A 25552-nucleotide genomic window follows, 5' to 3' on the forward strand; every position below is an offset into this window, starting at 1 on the left:
TTTACTTCATCAACCACTTTATTACACTTACTAGGGATTTTTAATACAGAAAAGTACAAAAAGAAAACATGACTGATAATGCCCACTCTGAAATACTCCCTGTTAACACTTTTCTTTAAAAGGTAATTAGGGGGGCGCCTGGGTGGCGCAGTCGGTTAAGCGTCCGACTTCAGCCAGGTCACGATCTCGCGGTCCGGGAGTTCGAGCCCCGCGTCGGGCTCTGGGCTGATGGCTCGGAGCCTGGAGCCTGTTTCCGATTCTGTGTCTCCCTCTCTCTGCCCCTCCCCCGTTCATGCTCTGTCTCTCTCTGTCCCAAAAATAAATAAAAAATGTTGAAAAAAAAAATTTAAAAAAATAAATAAATAAAAGGTAATTAGGGGTGCCTGGGTGGCTCAGTCGGTTGAGCGTCCAACTTCGGCTCAGGTCATGATCTCACGGTCTGTGAGTTCAAGCCCCGCGTTGGGCTTGTGCTGACGGCTCAGAGCCTGGAGCCTGCTTCGGATTCTCTGTCTCCCTCTTTCTCTCTGCCCCTCCCCAGCTTGCGCATGCTCTCTCTCTCTCTCAAAAATAAAGAAATAAACATTAAATAAGATAATTAAATAAATAAGGTAGAGATAAAGTGAAAAGTAAGCCTTTTCCCCACCCCCATTCCCCACCCCACCACCCCAGAACCTCAAAGGTAGCCACTGTCGGTCTCTGCTGCCTCCCTGTAGAGAAGCATACACACCCATATAATTCCATTGTGTATCTAGGTGAAGTCAACATAAGTCAGCACACAAGCATATCTTGCTGCTCCTTTTTTTTACTCCATAATATCATTTTTCCCAAACAGCACATAGAGATCTACCTCATTCTTTTTTTTCTTTTTTTTTTAAGTAATCTCTACACTCAATGTGGGGCTTGAACTCAACGACCCTGAGATCAAGAGTCCCATGCTTTACCAACAGAGCCAGCCAGCCAGGCACCCCTACCTCATTCTTTTATCAGCTTCGCAGTATTGCACTATATGGCTATTCTACAGTTCGGTTTTTTTTTAATCTTTATTTATTTTTGAGAGAGAGACAGAGTGTGAGCAGGGGAGGAGCAGAGAGATAGGGAGACACAGAATCTGAAGCAGGCTCCAGGCTCCGAGCCGTCAGCACAGAGCCCGACGCGGGGCTCGAACTCACAGACTTCGAGATCATGACCTGAGCCGAAGTCGGACGCTCAACTGACTGAGCCACCCAGGCGCCCCTACAGTTTATTTAAGCAGTCCCAGTTGCTGGATTATTTGAGCTTACAAATGCTGCGATGAACATCCTTGTACACATATCTTGGTGAACTTGTGCACTAAAGCCATAGAACTGCTGAGACAAAGGAATTTGCATTTGTAACTTCAGTAGATATTGTCAGCTGCTCTTCCAAATACCCCAACGTATGTTCCCACCAATGGTGTAAGTACGAGTGTTTGTTTCCCCAACTCTCAGCCAATGTTGACCCTTATCATACTTTTACCAGAGCATTATATGTTATATTGATTCAGAGAAACATACCAGGATGCAATATACTGAGAGATGTTTAGTTCAAGGAATTGGCTTTCGTGACTCTGGGGGGCTGGCCTGTCCAAAATCTGTTAGGGTAGACTGGCAGGCTGAAAATTCTCAGGGAGAAGCTGATGCTACAATTTTGAACAGAATTTCTTCTTCCTCGGGGAAACCTCAGTTTTGATCTAAGTTCTTTCAATTAACTGGATGAGGCCCATCCAGATTATTGAAGATTTACAAGTCAACCGATTGTATATCTGTAATATATAATCTGTACATCTATAACATACCTTCACAGCAACATAGAGATTCGTGTTTAATTGAATAACTACGTGCTATAGCCTGGCCAGGTTGACACATTTACACACATTTACACACACACACACACACACACACACACAAAATCTATGTACTCATATTCTTTGTTCACTTTCCTACTGAGATTTCCTTTTGAGAGCTCTTTACACTACTACGTGTATTAACCCTTTGTCACACATCTTGCTAATGTTTCCTCTCCATCATTTCTCATTTCATTTTGGTATCTTCAGTCAACCAGGACATTTTTATGTCTGTACAGTCAGATCTATCTATCTTTTTCTTTATGGCATCTGAATTCCCTGTCTGATTAAGAAGGTGGCTCAGAGTCAGTTAGGAGCCATGGTAACCACCCCATTCACCTAGGTTTTCTAAGTGTTCCCCTTGAGTCAGGAAGTCACAGGAAAGCAGAGCACTTAGGCAACATTTGCCCAGCTCCCACTGAGAAGTGTCTGCTGAAGTGCGATTTAATGTCAGGCCCTGGCTTTTAGCAAGAGTCAATAGAGGGGCACTTGGGTGGCTCAGTCGGTTGAGCGCCCAACTTCGGCTCAGGTCATGATCTCACAGTTCGTGAGTTCGAGCCCTGTGTCGGGTTCTGTGCTGACAGCTCAGAGCCTGGAGCCTGCTTCGGATTCCGCGTCTTCCTCTCTCTCTGCCCCTTCCCTGCTCATGCTCTGTCTCTCTCTGTGTCTCAAAAATGAATAAACATTAAACAAATTTTTTTATAAAAAAAAAAGAGTCAATAGAAAAGCTATAGGAAAAGCTTCACCTTCTCTGCAAAATCCCAACTCTTCCATTTTGTCACTAGAGGCCCCTCATATAAGAATCCACATAAGAGATTCTTCTCCACATCACATGCCGGCAGAAAATACTCATTGAGAAGACTCAGGCAATAAGTACTACATACCCCATCTGGCTTCCCATTTTGTCATGGATGCCAGGAAATCTAAAAGCAAATGTAACGCTCAGATATAGGAACAAGCCAGGTCACTCTGGGGCGGAAGATTGCTTCAGGCGGTATCATTACCTGGCCTCTGGTGTAGGCGGGTTTTGAATTCCTCAAATTCCTTTTGGAATGGATGGAGCCAAATACAAACATAAACCAACTGACTTAAGACAGAACAGAAACACTTGTCTGAATGGTGGCAGAGTTGGCACAGAGGTCTCTGTTTGAACCACGATTAATTAACATTTTCACAAATGCTTCAGAGGAGGGAAGGTGCAATGGAAATTCTGGATCCAAAGTTGACATTCAGCTTCTCCAAGCAGTGAGATTTGGGGCCAACCTGGAGAAACTTCAGGAAAATCCTGGCAGCTGTTGAGTGAAGAGAATAACTCCATAGTGTATCTAAGGTAATGGATTTAGGCAGCCTCATCCATAACGTTTAGAATACAAATGGACACCCATAGACCACATGTCTCAATATTTTATTATTCTAAATGCAAGCTTAAAATGATTAAATCAAGAGGCACCTTGGTGGCTCATTCAGTTAAGCATCTGACTTCAGCTCAGGTCATGATCTTGCGATTTGTGGGTTCAAGTCCCGCCCCGGGCTTTGTGCTGACATCTCAGAGCCTGGAGCTTGCTTCAGATTTTGTGTCTCCCTCTCTCTCTGCTCCTCCCCAGCTCATGCTCTCTCTCTCTCTCAAAAATAAATAAACATTAAAATTTTTTTTTAATTTGATCAAATCAAGTGTATCCTATCTTCTTCCTACCTTGACACATATATCTTCCTCCCAACCAAGAAGCCAGGTTTGAACATAGGATTCTCAGAAGTTCTGCACCAAAACATGGCGGCAGCATCCTGCCCCTGTCCCCAGACAGGATTCAGCAGGACCTGAAATGCTGAACCTTGTCACCATGAACCGTGTTCCCACTAAACCAGAGAAATTCCCATTAAGATGGAAATGTTTTCATATGAGGAGAGAAGAAAGGGAATCCTTCCCCGTGAAAAGGAAAAGAATAAAGGGGAAAAGAATGTCAATACGTTATATCCTTTAATAAATGAAGAAGGTGGACATGAGCGGACTGAACCTTTACATTCTGGAATAGTCTTTCTAGGAAGCCCCTCTTCAAGCCTGAGGAAATTGGATTTGAGATGTAAATTATTATATTGTTTTCATTTACTTGTTTTTGAGAGAGAGAGAAAGTGCAAGTGAGGGAGGGGCAGGAAGAGAGGGAAAGAGAGAGAATCCCAACTAGGCTCCACACTGTCAGCATAGAGCCGGAGGTGGGGCTCAAAGCCATGAGCCTCAAGATCATGCCCTAAGCTGAAGCTTAACTGACTGAGTCACCCAGGGCCCCTGAGATGTAAATTATTAAAGCCACTGCACACAAGCAAATGGAGCCCTTTAACCCAGGAGGAAATAAAAGCTGAATCGAATTTGGTTTGGAAATGGTTTGGAAATGGGACCACAGTCAGGGGACATTCAAAGTCAACATCACAAACAATCCCATGTTTGCCCTGCTGCTAGCTCAGTGCCACTGTCAGAGCCAAACAATGTTGGGACTGGGACCATGGGTCCAACCCCAGGAGAACCTGTCCATCATTACACTTTTACATTTTGGGGTTTTTATATCTTTATGGTTTTACAAGTCCAGCTAAAGTTGACATCTCTTAAGCCTTTCCAGTGATCTTGAAGGGTTGTCTTTGGAAAGTAGCTACTATCCATTTTGAAACTAAGGCATTTACCCACTCATTCATTCATTCATTCATTCTTTGAGAGCTTGTTGAGTCCCAGGCCTCCAGGTGCATGTATATTTCCTGTCTGTTGCTTATGATTTTCTTCCAAATATAGGACCTGACCTCCCAGGCTAATTCTCCCCACTGCTTCCTTCATGTACAAAAGTAGCCAGGCCCTTCTTTCTGAAACTCTGTTTCCCTTGAAATGCTGTGTCTCCAATGCCCTGCTCCATGACCAAGTATAAACTCTTCCCAAGGCATGTCTCCAGACATTCTCTTCCGAGAAGCTGGTGCCAAAGGGAATTACAAGTGCAGGGATTTTATTAGGTGAAATACTTATGAAAGAAATCGGGTAGGAAGCTGGGAGAGGTGGGGAGAGCCCACAGATCATGAGGCAGGTATGACCCCAAGCGAAGGAGAAAGGGCAGGAAGGTTGTGTGAAAGTCTCTGGAAGGATCCGTGAAATGGTGAGGAAATCCTCAAGCCAAATTCGGCTGTTAGGGGAATCTTGTGGCTCCCAGTGACAGACCTGCCTCAGTGCCCCTACCATACTGTGCCTTTGGCTGGGTACTGCCGGTAAGAAGCACGGCCTCAGTGCAAGCACACTGGGGGGGACCACGGAGAGCACAGTGGGTGTCAGTCAGTATGCCCTCTTGGTCGGAAGTCTGAGAGGCAAGTTCTCATGGTCCCTTCAGATGTTCATCAACATGGGGTGACAAGGTTTCTCCTATGCTTTCATCCTCTTCAGTGACTTTGATAGGAAATCAAGAGTTCTGTGTGTGTGTGTGTGTGTGTGTGCATTAGAAGGAGCCTGCTCCCACAGCCACAACGGCATCTCAGAAGCCCCATGCACACTGCAGACGCTCACCCCTCTCTTGCTCCCTTTCAGACCATCCTGGTGGGTGACAGCGGTGTGGGGAAGACATCTCTGCTGGTTCAGTTCGACCAGGGCAAGTTCATCCCTGGCTCCTTCTCGGCCACCGTGGGCATCGGATTCACAGTAAGCCCTCCCAGACTCTGGGGCCCCGGTGTGTATCTGTGAGGGTCCCAGCAGGAAGCAGGTGGACACTCACATTGGATCATTCAGGGAGGTTTAACAAGAAGACTACTTACCAAGGTGGAAGCAGGGTGTTGGGGAACCAGGAGGTATGGTGCAGTGGCCGTGCATACACAGGGCCTCCACTCCAACCCTAGCCTAAAAAAATGAGGGGAGGGAACCAAAGCCAGAGCTCAGGGACACAAGGCTTCATGGAGAGAGCTGGCCGACAGGACCTGTGACCCTCAGTGGAGGAACACGGCAACTCACGGTAACCCTCCTGGAGCTAGCCCAGGATACAAGTCAGCTCCCCCCCTACCCTGCTCTCCTCCTGTTCCCACATCTCCTGGGGCTCCCCTTTGGCTGAACACAACTGGAAACTAGAAAGAATGCCTCCTTTTTTAAGTTTATTTATTTATTTTGAGAGGGGTGGGGAGAGAGAATCCCACGCAGGCTCCGCACAGTCAGCATGGAGGCCAACGCGGGGCTCGGACTCACGAACTGTGAGATCATGACCTGAGCTAAAATCAAGAGTCAGATGCTTAACCGACTCAGCCACCCAGGCACCCCTAGAAAGGATATCTTGATATAGATTGCTCAGGTCTACTTTCTAGGGCAATAAGAATATGGAGAGGCAAAGGGACAGCTTACAATTTTAAGCACAGTCCAAATTTAACACTGTCACATGGGTACTAGGGAGCTGGCAGGCCAAGGGTCAAAGTTCTGTTTTTAGCACTCTGTCTCTTCCTGGATCTCCTCGGGATCAGGATAGAGCAGGGCACAGGGCCTGTAGGACCACACTCGGGACTGGGATGGTCACACTGGCGGGAAGAGAGAAGGAGAACCCCAGAAACTAGGCTTTCTGGTTGGGTCACAGCAAGGAAGGCGAGGACTCATGGTGGCTGGGATTCAGAGTAAAAAAGAAATGAGAGCCTGGCCAGAGAGTGCAGGTTTCTCCCATAAGCAGGCTCCAGAGTGCTGGGAAGGGCAGGGCTGAGTCCCAGGAGAGCAAGGCTTCCCAGACAATTCCTGAAGCCTTGGACCAGGCTGCCACGCCAGGCATCCCCCACCTCAGGCCCATGCCCAGTCTGCCCCTCCGCACACAAGGTCAGGGGGAGCCCTCACAGCCCCCAGCCTTCTCCCCCACTCCGTGCCCATCTGCCTGTCAGACTCAGAGGGTGCACAGTGGGATGAATGTTGGTGTGGATGCGGACCTAAAGACTGTGACTAACACCCCACAGATGCAGAGGGGTGGGACCTCCAAATTTTGCCACTAGCCTGGTAAGAAAAGCAAGACGACTGGCCCATCAGAAGGAAGAAGGTGTGTAATCACACTGAGAGCCCAAAGCAGGAGGAGACAGGACAGATCTGGCTCTCCCAAACCTACCACAGGACAAAGGAGGATCTTGGTTGAGCCAACAACACAAACCACAGCTGGAAGTTAGAAGCCCTCTGAAGGCTCTGGGGGGCGGGAGGCGGGGGTCTCCTTCTTTGCTTCCTCCAGCTTCTGGTGGCTCCTGGCGATGCTTGCCATTTGTTGGCTTGTAAATACACCACTCGGATCTCTGCGTCTGTGTTCACATGGCCGGCTTCTCCCTGCATGTCCGCTCCTATTCCTATAAGGACATCAGTCATATTGGATTAAGGGCTTACCCTATTCCTGTATGACTTCACCTTAACTAATCATACTTGCAACAACCCCCTTTCCAAATAAGGTCACATTCTGAGGGACTAGGGGCTGGGATCTCAATAGAGTCTTTTGGTTTGCAGTGGAAGGTGAGCAAGGGCCATGTCACTCACTTCCTTTCTCTCATTTCTCCTCGGCCATTACCCTCTGGCTCTGAAAACGTTTGCCCCTGCAGGGTTCTCGTGAGCCCTCAGGAGCTTAGAGCCTGAGACACTGAATGGACTGGGGTTGTATTTGCAGCAAGAGACTGTTGCCTCTGAATAGCAGGCAATAAATGCACACCTGCAGAGTTCTGATCCCGTAGGTGGCTCTCTGAGCCCCACCCTATGTACACAAGAGGTTATGGCAAGCCCAGCTCCAGAAAATAGCTCTGGCCAATGCCAAGACTCACAGGGCTAGAGGAATGTGTACACACAGTCCCCACCAGGCCTATAGTCACCCATAAGCCACATCTGCCCCTTGCGCTTTACCCCCAGCACCTAAGTCAAGAGGTACTGATGCCCTTCTCCCCCGACACAGCCTTCGGTCAGTCCCGCTGTAATGCAGCCACCCAGTTCCATGGTAAGCTGTGGGTGCTTGTGCAGAATGTTGGCACAGGAGTAATTAAATGGTTAGCCCCTGAAGCACAGGGCAGGGCCGCCCAGGCCACACTCCCACTGTCTGCCACCAGGAACTGCAGGATTCCTGGGTTGTCCTTGAGACTGCTCAAAATGATCCACGACTCCATGAATTCATTTACTACTAAATATTTAAGGCCTGCTCAGGGACAGGGGCTGAGGAGCACAGGTGAATAGGGCCAGCCCTGCCTTCAGGGGCGCCGAGATTGGGAGGTTTGGGGTCGGGGGAGGCTTTCCCATGCTGGAACATTCGGGGCACAGCCCAACAGGTCAGGGAGAAATGAGAGGTGATCTGTGCTAAAGGGTCAAAACCCTAGCACCCACCAGGGGCCGCGAAAAGCCACAGTTGTAAATGTGCTGCAAGGTGAATTCTGGTGGGTATATAAAATTACATTCAGAGGAGCTCGGGCTGGGGTGCATTAGCAAAAGCAAAACTGCCTGAGCGCTGTGCTCAGAATGCACGCCTCCTCTCAAAAATCGTGCCTCGCTGCCCCGGGGCCTTCCCAGCCCACAACCTCACCCCCACCCCAACCGCGACCAGGGGACGCCCGTCGGCCGCCAGCTGGCCGGGGCTCGGGCGCCCCCTGCAGGCCGCGCTGTGCAGCGGCAGCGGGAACCCGGGCGCGGAACCCCGGGTCGCAGCGCTGCCAGACCTAGCGCTACAGGCTAGGTTTCCGGAGACGGCTCCCTGTGGGAACCTAGCCCGGGCAGCCTGCGACCTTTGGGGACCGGTCCTCGGGCTGGATTCGTTCCACGTCTTCGGAGCACGAAGCCGGCCCAATTTGCTCGGGGCACGCCTGCCCCTCTGGCGCTGACCTGTGGTTGTTGCCGCCCTCGCGAGACAGCCTGCACCAGGCAGGTATCTTCGGGGTGGCGAGACATAGGAAGGAGACTGTGGGGTCCGGGCTGGGGCGGTGGAGGGGGGAAGGATTGGGTGGAGCCTAAGGCGGGGAGGTCCCAGCACTGTCCCCCGCCCGCCACCAGTCCTAGCTCACCTCTCGTCCAGGGGACGTGACGGGCATGTCTGGCGCCGCTGCCACCCGGGATGGAGAGGCGCCCGAGCACTCCCCGCCCTGCAGTCCGAGCTACGATGTCACGGGCAAGGTGGGTGGGCACTGTGCCCAGTACTGGGGACTCCCCAACCGGCTCTGAGGGCCAGCCCTTCCCACGCCCTTTGCCCTGAGACCCTGGCCCAAGCCTCTTGGCTGGCTGCGTCTGCGTTGCCTTCAGCCCTTCCCCCAGGGAGCCGGGTCTCCCGGAGCAGGGAGGAAGGGTGGAGACTGCCGACGTCTGGGCTGGCTCAGCGAGGGTGGGAAGAGGAAGGTCGGAAGGAGCGATTGACTGCCCACACAGCGGACCCCAACCCAATTTCCTTCTGCACACCCCGGGCGATATGATCTCCCGGGAACCCCATGCCTCTGCGTAAAGGTTAAGCGCTCAACCCTCCTGGGCACAGGCATCCCGAATGGTGGGAAATAGGGATGCCTGGAGACGCAGAGAGGACGCCCCCTGGCGGCGGAGCAGTTGTCGTTAACGCCCTTTTCCCAGCTAAGCTCTCCCCTGAGACTTAACATCCAGTTTCAAGGCCTTAGGCCTGAAGTTCTTTAGGTCCCCAGCTGCCCCCAAGACGTACCCCTTCCCTTTCCACTGCTGCAGCCATTTCCTCCCGCCTTCCTCCAGGAGGATGTTGCTAACCAAAATGCAGGCCCACCTGGGAATTTTTAGAACCTGAGAAAGATTTTGTTGGTTCATCACAAGTCCCCCATGGAGGAGCTGAAGTCAGCTCTCTGAGGCCGGTTTCCTCTAGAGGGCTGCCCTGTTACAGAAGCAGGTGAAGGTGGAGGACAGACACCTCCCCACCCCACCCACCCCACCCTGGGGCGCATGGCGGAGGCGGGTACCCAGAACTCTGAAAGAGGCGCTGAGGGAGCCCAGGGCTTCCAATCTTCCTCTGCAAGTTTGGGGATGAGCGAGGGCTGCCCTGCCTCATGCTGCGTGGCCTTGAAAGAGACCTGCCTCTTTCTGTGCCTCGGTTTCCTCCCCCACCCCCACCCCAGGCTCACTCTCACCAGGAACTGAGGCCTCCACCCCCCCCCCCTTGTTTCAGGGGAAGCCAGTCTGTAAGTCACTTACTCACCCAGAGCCGTTAAGATAGGCGTCCTGTGTGGGCTGGTGGCAGGAAATGGGCCCCTGTGCCTTCAGGGGAGGGGGAGCTGCTAAGGGCCAGCCCCTAGGCTGGTGGGGACCACCTGACCTCCTGGCCTGACAGTCCAGCTGGGCCATTTGCCGAGGAGGTGGCAAGGCTGGGCAGCCGTTTGTGTTTGGTAGAATTGCCTGGCTGGGTGGGTGGTGGTGGGCATCTTTCGTTTAAGGCGGTCGTGATCTGTAAAGTATACTGGAGTCACCCTCCCTCCTCCCGGCTCAAGGGCTAGGATGCAGAGCCAGGGAGCAGCGCAGGCTCCAAGGGCTCCCCAGCCCCCAGCTCTCCACCAACCCCCCTCCGCCCCCCCCCCTCCCTGGGCCAAGCAGCATCTGTGGAGAGTTGACCCCTGGCCTCCAGCAGCCTGCTTCCCCCAGGCTTGCCCCAGGAGACTGAGTGCAGGCCAGCCTGGGAAGAGCCTGGCTGGAGCTCCTTGGACCCAATTAGAGGGAATGGGGGCCACAGGCAGGCCCTACCCAGCCCTGGGCCGCTCTTTCCCAAGTCTTAGGCAGTTTAGTGGTCCTAGGCGTTAATCAACTCTAAAGAGGCCTCAATGAAATCACCCTTTCTCCCTTCTAGTCACCGTGGAAACCATGCCACAGAAGGGTTAAGAAATCTTCCTAACGTCCCTCAGTAGGCCATTTAGAAGCCAGGACCCCAGCCTCTGTATCCCTTTTGCTCAGACCCTTTACCTTTCCACCAAAGCTAGCTAATCCCAGTACATCGAGCCCACAGCCAGAAAAGCCTCTGGGCTCCGTTGTCAAGGTCAGAGCCTCAAAAGTAACTCAAGCCTAGTCTATGCTCAATCCTTTAAGTATGTAAGCAGCCAATTGGGAAAGTTCCAACATTAGTCCAGACCTCTGGTCTCCAAGATTGAGGAATGACTGGACAGAGGGCTCCCTTCCCCTGCCCCCACTTGTCCTCAAAAGAAGATAGACGAGCAGTGACTGGCCAAGAATAAAGGGGAGAGACACACACACCCCCACACTCCCTCCCCTACAGGGACCCGGGGATGCCAGTTTGCCGCCATTTGTCCCACTGGAGAGGTTTCTGCAGAAGGAACTTCAGATTCATTGTCTCCCCATTTCAGTATCAATTTCAACCCTCCCTAGTTCATGCAACCCTTTTGTAAACATTAAATGTCATTAGAAAATTCCAGGTAAATGTTGTGACTAAAAAAAAAAAAAACAAACAGCAGTCGTAATTTTAGAATATGCCCTTGCAAATGACAGTGCCCTCCCCCATCAGATCTGATCCCCTTCCGTGGGTGGGAATCCCTGTCCAAGGTATTAACACTTCCCTTCTGGGCAGTATAGCCCCATCCACCCAGGCGCACACATGCAGAATCCACACTGACAGAGAGGGAATCCCAGCTTGGTGTGGCAAGAGGAGAATGGGGCCAGAGTCTGGACCATGTAAGTGGTGGTTCTTTGGGGCCACCAAGCACAGTTGCTCACCTGTTAGTGCTGAGGTCTCAACACGGGCTTCCAGGAAATTAGGTGAGGACAAGAGAGTCAGAGGGAGGGCCTGAGAAATGAGCTGAGCCAAGGAGAGGCAGGGTGAAGGCAGCAGCGGGCTTTCCAGAAGCAGGTGCCCCTCAGTGCTGACAGCATCCGTCCCTGGCCCTCTGCCCCTCTTTCTAGGGCCTCTCTCCCTGGATGCCCAGAAATTTGACCCAACTCCCCATTAACTGCCTCTGCCCCCATCTCCTAGGTGATGCTTCTGGGAGACTCAGGCGTTGGCAAAACCTGTTTCCTGATCCAATTCAAAGACGGGGCCTTCCTGTCCGGGACCTTCATAGCCACCGTCGGCATAGACTTCAGGGTGAGGTGGCTGTAGGCTCCTCCTGCCAGCAGCAAGCCAGGGGGACCACAGCTCAGGCCCAGGGTGCTGTCCTCTCCTTGCCTGCCCTGGCTCCTCAGAGCTGCTGTGGCTCACTGTCCAGAGGGCACCAGGGACCACAGAGGTGGCCAGGTTCAAGGAGTCTGGGCATGGTGGGCTCCTTGCCCACCTATAGGATAAGTCTTACAATTCTGCCCCAGAACAGGGCAGACACATCCCAGGGTGTGAGCTGAGTTTCCTGGCCTTCGGTCCCCTTGCTGTTTGCCCCTTGAGCTGGGCCCTTCTGGCAAGGCCTCAGAGGTCTCCCTGTCTTTCTGGAGTTCCCAGAAGCACAGCACTACATTAGGTTGAAGAGCCAGGCTGGCCCTGTGGGGAGAGAGCAGCTCACCAGGCTCCCTCCCTCTCGTCTTGAGGAACCCATGTTTACAGATCTGCAGCAGGGACATAGCACAAAGGTTCTGGGAGAGTAAGGTCTAACCCAGGCTGGAGGGTGGGAGGAAGGAGGCTGTGCAGAGGCTGGGTGCCTCCCTCCCAATGGGAGGAGAACTGAAGCTTCCCTCTGGAGAACTGGTGAGCAGCTAGGGGAAAGCAGATTCTGCTGATCCAGCCTCTGTAGTGCCCAGGATGCTGGGGGGGGGGGGGGGGGGTTCTTATCTCTAAGGGCTCGCCTTGGCAGGATGGGGCGGAGCTCCAGGAGAGACGAGTGGAAGTGGGAAAGAGGCGGGGGCTCCCCCAGTCCTGTGCTGCCTGCTGAGGTCTAGGGAGAGTCAGGCAGGTTCTTGGGCTCCGGCCCTGGCATGTTAGCAGACAAGTCCCCAGAAGGGAGAACTGTGTCATGGGGATATTTGGAGACAGGGTTCTGCTGCCCTGAAGGGGTGATCTGGCTGGAGATGCCTCCCGGGCTCACCGCACCCCCCTTTAGCCCTGGGGAGCCACCAGCAGGATGTCTGCTGCTCTGTTGGATGCCTAGGACCCCAGCCTCCCCTGCTTTCCAAATCCACCCTCCCTCTGCCCTTTTCTCTTTCAGAACAAAGTGGTGACTGTGGATGGTGTCAGGGTGAAGCTGCAGGTGAGAAGGAGGCTGCCTGGGAAGGAGGGTGATGGTGGAGCCCCGCCCCTGCTCCTCACCCAAACCACAGAAGGCCCCCAGCCCTGCCCTCCGCCTGGGGCAATTTCCTGTGGGGCCCAGGGGAAACGGCTTTTGTTTGTTTGATATTTGTTGAAAAAGCAGTTCCCAGCACCCTCTATCAAAGGCAGCTCCACATGCCTTCAGACAAGCCTCGGCTTGCTCCAGCTCCCCCCCCCGCCCCCCGCCAGTTTCCCAGGCCTCATATGCTCTAGGAGACAGGACACCCCCAACCCCTGGGCTAGGGAAGGGGCTATAGCCTGACCAAGCTTGAGAACTTAATGCCCCCCTCCGGGGCACCATCAGATGTTCAGAAGGCCCTGAGCACCTACAGGAGGAAACAGCCCACCTCCCCACACATCTCTTACACTCCAGAGTGGGTTCGCTCGACCCAGCAGAGTCCCCGCAGGCTGCCTCCTTCTGACCATTTGTCTGTCCCTTCCTAGATCTGGGATACCGCCGGGCAAGAGCGGTTCCGCAGCGTCACCCATGCCTACTACCGAGATGCCCAGGGTGAGTCCTTCCCAAGCCCACTCGTAATGCCCAGCCTTCCGCCCCACGTCCCCTGTGTGAGCTCTCTTTCCTCCCGCAGCCTTGCTCCTGCTGTACGACATCACCAACAAATCTTCCTTTGACAACATCCGGGTAGGTCCCCTCCACAGGCCACCCAGAAGCAGCAGGGGCGGGGCCTCTGCAGGCTAGGACTGCTTCCTGCTTTATGGGGAAGGGGTGGAACCCAGAACACCGCTGCCTTTTGAAAAACACCTGAGCTGTGACTCAGAAGTAATAAACTGCTCCTGGGCAGCATGTGGGCATAAAGGCCAGGCAGGCTGTTGGGTGCCTGTGCCACCTGCTTGGCCCTGCCCGTGATTCATGAGCGCATTTCATGACAGAGTGTTCAGAAAGTACCCAGCTCCACCCTGGACAATTACCCACAGAGGCCAAGGGGAGAACCCAGGCAGGAAAGTCTCTACCCATACATCCAGCCCAGCTTGCAAGACAGTGATTCAGGCAGTGAGCAGTTCTGTCCCCGCCAAACCATTAAAAGAGAGTAGGGATAAAAATTCAACAAGTACAAACACCCACTGTGTGCACAGCACCATAAAGGTTTCACAGCTGCCTGACCTCAGGGGTTGCCAAGCAAATAGGGGTGGGGTTTGGGGGGGGGGGAGGAGAAACCAAAACATACAGATATAAAACAGCTTATGAAGAGGATGGAGATCTGTGGCACGCGTTGCCACCTCTGACTTCATGCTCCTGGTAGACATCACTAATCAATCACAGTATTTTTGATCACTGAGCCCTGAAGTGGCCTTAGAATCCTCAGCAGGGCAGCCAGGAAATCGCTGATGACTCCCAGCTGATTTAGGAGAGAAAGCTCTGCCACCTCCGGCTTCTCTAGAACAGGGAGTTTCGGCATTTGGGGTTGGCTGGGAAAAACTGATCAAGACTGGAGAGGCCAGTACAAAGATGCAAATGAGAGAATTCAGGGAGGGCAGTGAGTAGCCCAGGAAAACCAACAGGACGGAAGAAGGGCAGGGGAGAGGGAGGGGGGAAGGGCTGGGTCTCAGGCCTGGCCTGGCTCGGCTCGTCGTCTCCCACAGGCCTGGCTCACTGAGATTCACGAGTATGCCCAGAGGGATGTGGTGATCATGCTGCTTGGCAACAAGGTGAGCGCGCCCATCCCCACACCTCCTGCCCCACTGCCACACCACTGGCTCCACCCAGCCCCACAGTTGCCCCAGAGGGTTAGCTGGACATCCTTCCAGCACAGGTTTCTTTCCAGACTCCACGGCAAGGGTCAGACTTATGTGGCAGCTTCAGCCCATCTCATCTGCCCTCTTAAAGCTTCTCCCCTCCAGGGAAAGTCCAAGCTGCGGTCTGAGAGATCCAGGGACACCCAGCTGTTCAGCCTCGATTAGATCACAGTTGTAGGGTCACAGCCGAGGCGCTAAAAGTAGCAAAGGTTAGCCCCAACTACTGTCATCTCTCTGAGGCTGGTCACCACACCCCTGCGAAGGACAGTTTCCCATCTCACCAAGTGGCAGTGAGATCCCCTGGCTGGGAGCTGGGTAACTGCCTGAACAAGGCAGAAACCCTGGAGGACGGGGGGGGGGGGGGGGGGGGGGGGGGGGGGGGGCCAAGCCTACCACCCGCAGTCCCATAGGCCACCAGCAGAGGGCAGGCAGTGGCTGCTCCTCAGGCAAAAGAAGGGCCAGCCAAGGCCTGAGAAGGGGCAGCTGGGGGTGGAGGTTTTCTTCCCCAGAGTGACCCACCTGGGCTTGACAGGCAGATGTGAGCAGTGAACGGGTGATCCGTTCGGAGGACGGAGAGACACTGGCCAGGGTAAGTGACTCCCCGTGGGCAGGGTGAGAGGTGGGGACGGCCAGAGGCTGGCCCTGAGGACATTCTCTTCCTGGCAGGAGTACGGCGTTCCCTTCATGGAGACCAGCGCCAAGACGGGCATGAATGTGGAGTTAGCCTTTCTGGCCATTGCCAAGTAAGAGCTGAGCAAGGAAGAGAACCGTGCAGGGCAGGGTGGCACCATCTGGGAATCCAGTAGGGCCTGGCCCCTGGCCCAGCCCCTGGCCCAACCACATTGTGCATGCTGCGTCCAGTAGCCCCGAGCTGTGGGAGTGGGGAGGGTGCAGCTGTTCACTCCCTGCCCAGCCCACTGCTTCTTCCTCTTCAAGGGAGCTGAAATACAGAGCCCTGTGGCAGCCCGATGGGCCCAGCTTCCAGATCCGAGACTTTGTGGAGTCCCAGAAGAAACGGCCCAGCTGCTGCTCCGTCTTGTGAATACCAAGGGGCTGCAAGGGGGCTCCAGAGGCCCCCGCGGATGCAGCCTTCTCCCCCCAGATCTGGTTTATTCTGCGAGGCTGGGAGTTGGGGGACCCAGTGGACAGCCCCTTCCCAAGCGGGAGCTGTACTCCCACCCCGACCCTAGTTGCATAGTTTCCCTGCATCCTGGGGGAGGGTAAAATATTTATCTCATCCTAATGACACATAATGTAATACAAAAAGGGAGGGAGGGGGGAGGCGGGGCACCAGAAAAACAAGGCAGGGAGCTGGTGGACCTTTTGCCTTCTGCTACTTGGACTTGGGGGGCTGAGGCTCCCTCTGAACCTTGACAAGGGTGGTGTTGCTTCAGTTCAGCACCAGAGGGCAGTGACGCACTTCTGCAGCGTGAGGGCCAGATGTGACCCCGTGGCCACCTTCACCTCAACTGGAGAGGCTAAGCAGACCCCCAACTTTCATTTCCTCCAGCTCCCAGGGAACAGTCTTCCCCAGTAAGACGGTCCCTGGTGCCGGGAGCTAGACCAAGGCTAGGGAATATAAGAGATGTGGAGATCGGGCAGTGACGGAGCTCTGTGGGTGCAGGGGGGAGGAGTGACCCAGACTAAGTCTATCTGTTTGGCTGCCTCTGGCTTTCCTAGCCCCCCTCTGGGACATGTGCCCCTTTTCCTCCAGCTCACAAGCCGAAAACATCTGGTTCCTGTTCTCTGGACCTTGGGTCCCAGGGGAACCCCACCTCCCGGAACCCCTGGTCTTCTCTACCTTTTTGCTTGTGCCCCTAGACACCTGAGGTCACAGCCAGGGAGAGGTTTTTCTCCTATCTCAAACCTTTGGCAGGTATGCACCCCCACAGCCTACTTCTAGCAGCCACAGTGCTTCTACTGGATTAAGAGTCAGTTAAGGAGAAACCTCTGACTTCTGGAGCAGATGGGAGGCAGAACTGAGCAAACCTCACCTCACCACACATATGCCCCCAAACCCAAGCGCTGTCTCCTCCTTGACCACTCATGCCTTTTTGCTTCCAGACAGACACCAAGGCCAAAACTCTCCATCTCTCCTCCCACTGAGCCAAGTTAGGGAGTGAGAAGTCACCCATTACTGGGTAAACCAACACAGTGTGCAAAACAAGGTCATTTGAGTAAGACTGGGGTGAGGTGAGAGTCAGCAGAGTTTATGTAGGGCCAAAGTCACTGGTCTCCCAGGTCCCTGACTACAGCAAACGGAGGTGGACAGGAGATATGTGGGTCATGACCTGGAGGCACCTTTACTCTAGCTCTCCAGGCCAAGGGCAAGGGAGAGGATAGAGGAAGAAGTACACACTTCACATTTCTGAGGCTATTGCATTTGCTTTCAAGGCAGAAATCTTGCTCTCTGAGCAGAGTCAGCAGCTCCAACTTGGGCCTGATAAGGAAACTCTCCTAGGCTTCTCCCAGGCGAAGCAGGGAGGAGCCTGACCTTGCTGGGCTCTTCTGGGGCCCAAGGCAGGTCACAGGAGACCGAATCACATGGGCCGCATTTGTGTTTTCAGAATTAAATTGCAGAATTTGGAAAGTACACCCTGTCCGCTGCTTCTTTGAGGTGCACACGGAGAGGGGACAGGGGAGATCATGTTGAAATGATGCATGTTGGGGGAACTGTCACTGCCCAAATCATTTGATCCTCATCCTTCAATGCCCCCAACTGCTAACCTCACCCTTAACCAACCAGCACCCCAGCCTCTCCCCGGGGGCCAGGAGCTGAAAGGTTTATCTGATGGTCCCGTTCGGGTTTTTTTTGTTTTTTTGTTTTTTGTTTTTTGTTTTTTGTTTTCTATTGGAAAAAGCCAGGGCTGTTTATCCTCTGCTCGCTGTACTCAGAGATTGGTTACCAGACTCTGTTCTGCCTCTCTTCCCCCACTTCCCTAGCCACACGCTGACGCCAGTGTTCACACCCTTGTCCTAGGTGGCCTGTCCTCAGTAGGCAGCCCCGGGGAAGCCTGGGCTCCCTGCTGAGCCCTCACACAGTCCCAGCGAGGATGAGAGCCCGCACCCCTGTAAGCGTGTCCTTGGACAACGCAAAGTGACTCCACGAACGGGAAAATGTCGTTATTCAAACAACTTTGTTGGGTCAGAGGTGCATCTCGTCTTGTTCATAAGACTTTTGCGACCCTGCAGCCCCGGAGCTGGAGCGGTTTCCCCGGCAACAGTCGCTCCCACCCCTCATTGGAGTGCACACAAGGTTTTAGCTAAAGGCTGTTAAAACGTTAGAGCCCTTTACCCAAAGGTTGGCTCTCCACAATCCCCGCCAAATGTAGGAAAACCAGAACTGAGCCTAGGGGTCCCTCCGCCCAGTACCAGGAACTCGCCCCGCCCCCCGCCTCAACTCCGGCCACTTGGTAACAAACACTTCCACTTCCTGAGCCTTCTTTCTTCTTGCGCCGCGGGGCGCCGCGCAGAGCACTGGGCCCCGCCCCTGAGCGTTCCCATTGGTCAGAGTTGTTCACCCGGCCCGAGCGCCCCTGTTCGTGGCTTCTGATTGGGCCTTGGTGTCCACACCCTCGGCGCGACCCCGCCCCCGGAATAAGGGGCTGGAGCAGATTCTGCATCGCTCAGACGCCGCGCGGGGTGGGGATTGGTCCACGCGCTCCTGCTCCAACTTTTAGCAGTTCGGGGCCACAGCTCGCCGCACACCTGCTTGTTCAGCCAGTCTGAAGACGCGGGGATTCCCTCCTGCGCTCCCTCCTGCCTGCCGGTCCACAGGGAGGAGAGAAGGGCTGGACCGTCCCGCCCCCAGCCCCCAACAGGACCCCACGTCGCACCACTGAGCCGGGCGAGATGAGCGCGGACGCGGCGGCCGGGGCGCCCCTACCCCGGCTCTGCTGCCTGGAGAAGGGTCCGAACGGCTACGGCTTCCACCTGCACGGGGAGAAGGGCAAGGTGGGCCAGTTCATCCGGCTGGTGGAGCCCGGTTCGCCAGCCGAGAAGTCGGGGCTGCTGGCCGGAGACCGGCTGGTGGAAGTGAACGGCGAGAACGTAGAGAAAGAGACCCACCAGCAGGTGGTGAGCCGCATCCGCGCCGCGCTCAACGCAGTGCGCCTGCTGGTGGTCGACCCCGAGACGGACGAGCGACTGCAGAAGCTGGGTGTCCAGGTCCGGGAGGAGCTGCTGCGAGCCCAAGACGGGCCCGGGCAGGCCGAGCCGCCGGCCGCCACCGAGGCGCAGGGGGCTGGTAGCGAAAATGAGCCGCAGGCTGCCGCGCCAGAACCGCGCGAGGTGGAGAAGAGCTGTCCGGAGCGGGTAAGTGTGGGCCGGGACCCAGCCGCGACTGGAAAGGGGTGGGAGTGGGGATCGGGAGAGACCCAGGCGCCCCTCGGACGCCCATCCCCGCGCCTGCCTTGTCTTTCTGAAACTAGATCCTCGAACGGGAGGCTGCTTCCGCCCTCCCGCCGACAGGTCAAACTGGCAGTTGCTGAATTGGGGCTGCGTCCCGCCACCCCCACGCCCCTCCCTCCCCAGACTGGGCTGGGATCCTGAGCGCCTTGCCACCTGCACTTCTTGTCCCTTGGCCTTTGGGAGTGGGGGTGAAGGAGGGTGGCTCAGGGGAGCCCAGTCCCCCTTCCTTGGTTCTGTTGGCGGTATCTGTTCCCGTTCTTCGGAATCCCCCAATCCCGCCCCACGTCGGCCACCCGACTCCCAGCCGCACCAGAGGTGCCAGCTTCCTCCACGGCCCCTGTGGGTGGTAGCTGAAGCTGGGGTGAAGCGACCGCCTCCCCGATTTCAAAAAGCAAGAGGAATAACCGCCCCTTTACTGTGCCGAGCCCCAGCACAAGGAGGGGAGGGGTCGCCCACAGGCTTCTCCCCGCACCTCCCCCCCATGACCACCCCCCCCCCCCCTTCCGCCCCGCCGGCTGGTGTGTGTATCATTAACCTCAGCCTGGCTGGACTTCATCCTCCTGAAGTACAGTGTGACTTTTAAGAGGAGACGAAGCCCCGCCATCTCAGGGCGAAGTGTGGGGGTGGGGTGCGGGGAGGAGGTGCAGAGGCGTCTCGGAGGTGGTGGTGGCTCTGCCACCCAGGAGGATTTATGAGTCTCAGGAATGTGAGGAGTAAGCGCCAGCTTGTATCTGGGAATGGGAGGGGAGGACTTTGGAAGAAGGGAACGGGCTGGGGGGAGGGCGGGGAGAGTGGTCCGGTGTCCCGAGGCCAGCAGCACTCACCAGGGGCAGGTGGTCTTGCCCTGTCATCATCTTGTCTCACTCCAGTCCTGGGACACGAAGCAGGCTGGTTACTTTTTGCCCAAGTTTGGTGTTTCCCCAAACGATCCCAGTGTGGACCAGCTGCAGGAGGGTCAGTAGCAAACCAGGAGTGGTGATGAGAGCCTCCTGTCCCCAGGGAGTGAAGGGGGACGCCTTGGGGTGCAGATTGTGGGGAGCTAGGCCTCTCAGGGCCCATTTGGCTTGCACCAGCTCTCCACCTGGTGGCAGCCTGTGGCAGGAGTATCCATGGTGCCAGCAGAAGCTTCCCTGGACAGAGAAAGGGCACTGTTCAGCCTTAAGGTAGAAGGTGGAGCCGGAGAGGACCAGCTGGTTTCGTGGAAGTGAGGTCACCAGGAGCCCCGTCCAGCCAGAGCTGGGTGCTGGGAATACCAAGGCCGCCAGGCTCCCACTTCCTGCCACTGCCAAGCTGGCGTTGGCAAGGGTGGGGGAGGGGTGGGAGCATCCCTGGCAGGGGTTGACACCGCGGAGTTGGAACCCCTGACCCTCTGGTCCCAGGCAGAAATCCAGTTTGAACTTTGTGCTGAGTGCATCGATTTGCCGTTCTCCCACCCCCCCCCCCTTTTTTCTGGACTTTGGCACTGGCACAAGTAACCAACTCCCCGCCCCCATCCCCCACCAAGATGCTGTTATGTTCAGCTCCTCCCATTGCCCTTTCAGTTTTTCTTTCTTTTTTTTTTTTTTTTTTTGCTGCTGGGTGCAGGAGGGCCTGGGTGGGGAGGTGGATGATGCCAGGAACATGGAGGCTTGACCTAGCACATTCGCTCCCACCATGCCTGCTGAAAAAGCAGGGGAGCTTCACTTCCTGCTTTCTAGGTGACCACAGAATCCGATCCCCCCGATGGTCATGTGACAACTGCATTTGTTCCTGCTTTGTTAGCCCAGAAGGGAGTAGAATCCCCTCCAGCCAGTCCTGGGGACACCATCACCAGGCCTCTTGGGGTTTCAGGTCAACAGTCAAGTCACATAACTTATCTGAGCCTTGGTTCTCCCATCTGTAAAGTGGGGTGCGTTGTAACACAGTGACACCCGCCTTCTCTAGAATTTTACAAATAATGGGAAGCACTCAAGCCCCAAGTGGATGCTGAATTGAGCACCTTTCTTTCTGCCCAGGCATTTGTGCGAGGACCCTTTCATCTTCCTGCATAGCCAGTGTCTCTGGTAGGAAATTCCCATGAACTCTGGTATGGTGGCCATGCAGGTGACCCACCCTTGTCATTGCAAAAAAGAAAAAAAAAAAAGTTAATAAACATGAGTTATTTTTTTCCCTAAAAGGCATCTCCTATAAAGAATTTGAGTTTTACTAAGTTAGTTTTAGCCTGAATATGTTTGCAAAGTGGGGGCTATTAGGGTATCTTCATTGGCTCTCACAAGTGAAAAAGGTGTTATGTGGGACAGTGCTGCACGAAGAGTGGGTGGCAGGTGACATCTCACTGGAAAGACCAGACTGGGTCAAGAATCATACAGGGCAGAGGGCGTGGGGGTGCCTGTAGTGCTGTTGTAGGAGCAGGTGGAGGGGACTTGGAGCTCTGCCCACCTGCTTTGTCGGTGACTCTCCCCACCCCCTCGGAGAGAGGCGCAGCAACGCCCCTGCCCACAGCTCCCACAGTCACAGTGGTGCCTGGCCTGGCCTGAGCCAGCTCAGCTGTACTAGCTGGGCCACCCCGAGCCACGTATCTTAACCTTTCTAGGCCTCTGTTTCCTCTTGTGTAAGGTGGGAGCCTAACAGCTTGCACCTGGGGTTGGGATCACATGGGGTGGTCTGAAAAGCAGTCGTTCTGTGCCTGGCACTAAGTAAGTGCTCAGCGAACGTCGCTGTTGGTATTTGAGTTGAGAAGTATTTCACAGTGATTGTTGCATGCCCACCCATGGGGCAGCCAGCCCTGGATCGGCCTCTGCCTGGGCAAGTGCATCTGTGTCCCAGCCTGGTGCTCAGTGAGTGTTCAGTGAGAGGCCACTGTTCTCAAATAATCAAAGGGGGTTCCACAGCCCATCCCAATACAGCAACCCAGTACATCCCGATGCTACCCTTCAGCCTGGGGACTTGTCAGTCCCCTTCTCCACAAGGCACACTCTCCGAAAACCACTCACAGCCTTGTGGAGCCTTTCCTTGACCCTGCAGACAGAATGAGCTTTCCCCACCCCCCCAAAGTTTATTTATTTTAAGAGCATGAGCTTGAACCCAGGAAGGGTAGAGAGAGGGGAAGAGAAAGAATCCCAAGCAGGTTCCGCATTGCAGAGCCTGATGTGGGACTCGAACCCATGAACTGTGAGATCATGATCTGAGCCGAAATCCAGAGTGGGAGGCTTAACCGACTGAGCCCCCGGGGCACCCCCAGAATGAGCCTTTTCTTTGCTCACCTCCTCCTCCCTGTCCCGCATCTTTTATTGCTCTGAACACGCAATATTTGAATCATCTGTTCGTGATCTTGACCTCTGCTGCAGTGGTGAAGAGGGCAACAACTGTGTCTTCTTTGTGTTTATATCCCCAGCGCTGTACCTGGCACAGAGGAGGGAGGGGCTCAAATAATTTTTGAACGAATGAATGCATGATAACCACCAGGGACCTTTATCCTAATTCATGTCAGTCCAGCATACCTGGGCCCATTTGCGCCTCGGGCACTCCCAGAGATCAGAATTCCAGGCAGTACCTACCCACTCTTTCCTCTTGCCTGTTGGAAGCTTCCATTTTAAGACTAGAAGGCTAAAATTCTGGGCTTCTGTGTTAGCTGGCTCTGGTACCCTAATTTTCCACTGTGGCCTGCAACCTTCAGCTTCTACGTCTGTGAAATGGGAACACCAATACCCCACCTTGCAGGGTTTGGGGGAGACTTGATGACATAAGAGGGATGTATGTGTGTGTCTCAGTGTGTCAGTGCCCAGCTTGGGGTGGTTTCCTGCCAGACCTGACCCTGATCCCAGAGGCAGAAACAGTGCAGGCCAGGGCAGTTGGAGCATGCGACTCTTGGTCCCGGGATCGTGAGTCTGATCCCCATGTTGGGCATGGAGCCTACTTAAAAAATAAATAAAACTTAAATTAAAAAAAGAACGAGAAAGAGGGAAAGAAAGAAAAGAAAAGAAAATGAAAAAAGGAAAAGAAAACAGAAAAGAGAAGAGAAAGAGAAGAGTGCAGGCACCCCCCAGGCAGCAAGGTGGGTGCGTGGGCACAATTACCTGGAAGCCTACCAACTTCTTTCCCAGGACAGGCAGGCCATTTCACACCGACCAAGTTAGAGTTTGGGAGGGCAGAACCGGGTTTGAACTGCAGGGTGTCTGGATTTTAAATAGATGGGTATGTGTGATAGTTTGTTTGTGTGTTGGTTCCTGCTCATAAGCCACATATTTGGGGTCTCTTTCTCTCCTGGTTCTTACCAGGTTCCTGTAAAGTTAAGTTCTGGAGAGAGAGAATGGGGCACTCTTCTCTGTATGTCTAGATAGGGGCCCTTCTCTTCCTCTCCACACGTTCCACCCCATGGGGCCCTGGGGAAGTGGGGGAGCACTTAGGAGTTAGGGGAGGAAGGGGCGTAGCCAGGGTTTCATTGGTGCTGCAAGCCTTTTACAGAGAGAAGCCAGGGTTCTCCATCCCGATATTAGGTATTAGGTGTTCATCTTGCTGCTCTGAGTAGCCCTGCCGGGGAAGGAGACTCAAAATTTCTAGTGTCCAGCCTCGTGCCATAAAGATACCGATGCTAATTTCATGGATTCCCCTGACAACCCTGCAAATTGGGTATTATTTTCTGCATTTTGTGAGTTGATAGTAAGTGTTCAATAAGCGGTAGGTATTGTGTCTAGCAAAGTGCTGTGCATTAAACATGCCTCATGTCCTTTAATCTACACAACCGCCCCGCGAGGCCGGAATTAGCCCCCAATGGTCTACATGTGGAAACTGAAGCTTGGCCAGTTCAGCTGGCTGGCTCCAGGGCTCTCAGCTAATGAGCCTTTACCACATAGCTGGGGTGTATCTTGGAACCCACCTCTCTCTGGCTCCATTGCCTACACATCCATTTGGCCATACAGTTGGGTTGACGTTGAGGGCCTGAGTGTCCTGCTGGGTGTCTCTGCCCGTCACATTCTGGGCCACATAAGAGCCATCGCCATGGCATAAATTCAGGCTTGCTTGCATCAGCTCCTTGCAAGGAAGGGTCCAGGTAGCTTCTGTCCCTAAGGGATGGCCTTCAGCACCATTAGGAAAATGTGTCAGCCCTGATGGAAGGCCTCCGCCCAGAAGTGGCCTCACCCTTCTTCTGCATTGGGCTGGGGCTAGGAGTCTGGCCACCAAGTCTCTACCCCACTCCCAACCCCCTGGGTCCTAAGAATGCACCTTTGCTGGCTTTGGGGCTTCCCTGTAGCACAAAGGGCCCCTTCTGAAGGCCATCCTTGACTGTTGGCCTTGGCCTGCCTTCTCCCCTGGAACAGAACAACTCACCACATGTAGCCCTCTGGGCAATGTTTAGTTTCCTGTGCCCTAGGAAAGGGCAGGTGGCACGGGTTTCCTAAAAATGGGATTCAAGTGCCACTGGCTCGTTGTTGTCGTCCGGTATAAGGTTGCTTTATAAGGTCATGGTGCCCGATTCAAACATGGGGGCTGATTTAGAAAAGCGTTTGGGGCTGACAGCGTAATGGTTGAGAGTGAGGCCTTTAGAAATATCAGCGGGCCATTGTGGCCGCCACCTGCCGCGTGTGGCTCTTAGCACTTGAGATGTGCTAGAAGTGTGAAATGCACACCTGATTTGGAAGACGTAGTACAAACAAAAGGAAGTAACAGTAATGCTGTTAAATATTTTTAAGTGGATTACATGTTGAAATGATAACAGTTTGGGGTATATCGTGTTAAATAAGATACTTAAAGTTCATTTCTCTTGTTTGTTTTTACTTTAGTGTAATTTTAAATTACCTGCCAGCCTGACATCCTGTTTCTGTCGGGCAGTGCTGCCCCACATCTGAGTTCCGAGCCTGCCTTCTCCCCTCAGCTGGGTACTCGAGCCATTTACGTGATTTCTTTGGACCTGAGTTTCCTTCTCTGGGAAACAAGGGCAGTGATACCTTCCTCGCAGGACTATAATTGGGTTTGAATGAGAAAGTGCACGTAAAATCCTAGTGCAGTCCTTAGCACATAGTAAGTGCTCATGAAACGGTGGCTGATATTTATTTCAATAGGGCCCCAAGTATACAGGCTCCCTGAGGGTCTTTGTCGGTCTTGGGACAGCCTGCAGGAGTTAAATCCAGTGGCTTCTGGGAGGAGGGTGAGGGATGAGAAGGGACGAGAATGCAGTGCCCGCGGGGCAGGCAGGCATGGGGCGGCCAGCCTGGATGGTGTCCAGCCAGGCAGCAAGCAGCCCACGTACCAGCCTGCTCCGTCCCAGGCTTGCCCAGCCCTGGGGAGACCTGAGCCAAACTCCTTTGGGTGGGTCTCTGGCCGGCACCAGGAGAAAAGAACCAGAGGGAGAAGCTGGCTCAGGGCCCCTGCGTGTTGC

At 54.2% G+C, this 25552-nt stretch overlaps 2 protein-coding genes and 1 long non-coding RNA gene across 12 annotated transcripts in view; 2 read left to right on the forward strand and 1 right to left on the reverse strand.

Moving 5' to 3' along the window:
* Nucleotides 1–17380, forward strand: part of RAB37 (RAB37, member RAS oncogene family) — a 54760-nt gene extending 37380 nt beyond the window's left edge. The window contains exons 1-9 of one of the 5 annotated variants that reach the window (XM_086687968.1): nt 8496–8721; nt 11776–11886; nt 12932–12973; nt 13477–13543; nt 13623–13675; nt 14635–14700; nt 15320–15376; nt 15454–15530; nt 15724–17380. In XM_086687968.1, coding sequence (XP_086544094.1) covers nt 11779–11886; nt 12932–12973; nt 13477–13543; nt 13623–13675; nt 14635–14700; nt 15320–15376; nt 15454–15530; nt 15724–15829 — 576 coding nt within the window. In that variant the 5' untranslated portion in view covers nt 8496–8721; nt 11776–11778 and the 3' untranslated portion in view covers nt 15830–17380. Of the gene's footprint in view, nt 1–5411; nt 5523–8495; nt 8722–8874; nt 8967–11775; nt 11887–12931; nt 12974–13476; nt 13544–13622; nt 13676–14634; nt 14701–15319; nt 15377–15453; nt 15531–15723 lie in introns of those variants that run through there. The other 4 variants (XM_086687967.1, XM_086687965.1, XM_086687966.1 and 1 more) reach the window with 4 other exon arrangements.
* LOC147574526 (uncharacterized) lies at nt 1–20476 on the reverse strand. 6 transcript variants are annotated; one of them, XR_015244289.1, is made up of 5 exons: nt 9764–9869; nt 8858–9678; nt 6946–7174; nt 5636–5717; nt 1–3153 (listed from the first exon to the last, which is right to left on the reverse strand). It is a non-coding gene; the product is annotated as an uncharacterized LOC147574526 (long non-coding RNA). The 6 variants fall into 6 exon arrangements; XR_015244288.1 differs by lacking the exon at nt 5636–5717; XR_015244290.1 differs by lacking the exons at nt 5636–5717; nt 8858–9678; nt 9764–9869 and adding an exon at nt 20022–20476.
* Nucleotides 18396–25552, forward strand: part of NHERF1 (NHERF family PDZ scaffold protein 1) — a 17782-nt gene continuing 10625 nt past the window's right edge. Inside the window, exon 1 of the mRNA XM_025927760.2 lies at nt 18396–19101. Coding sequence (XP_025783545.1) covers nt 18640–19101 — 462 coding nt within the window. The 5' untranslated portion in view covers nt 18396–18639. The remainder of the gene's footprint in view (nt 19102–25552) is intronic.

The sequence above is a fragment of the Puma concolor genome, chromosome E1, assembly GCF_028749965.1.
Source record: "Puma concolor isolate L17-30 chromosome E1, mPumCon1.1.hap2, whole genome shotgun sequence".
NCBI classification, from domain to species: domain Eukaryota; kingdom Metazoa; phylum Chordata; class Mammalia; order Carnivora; family Felidae; genus Puma; species Puma concolor.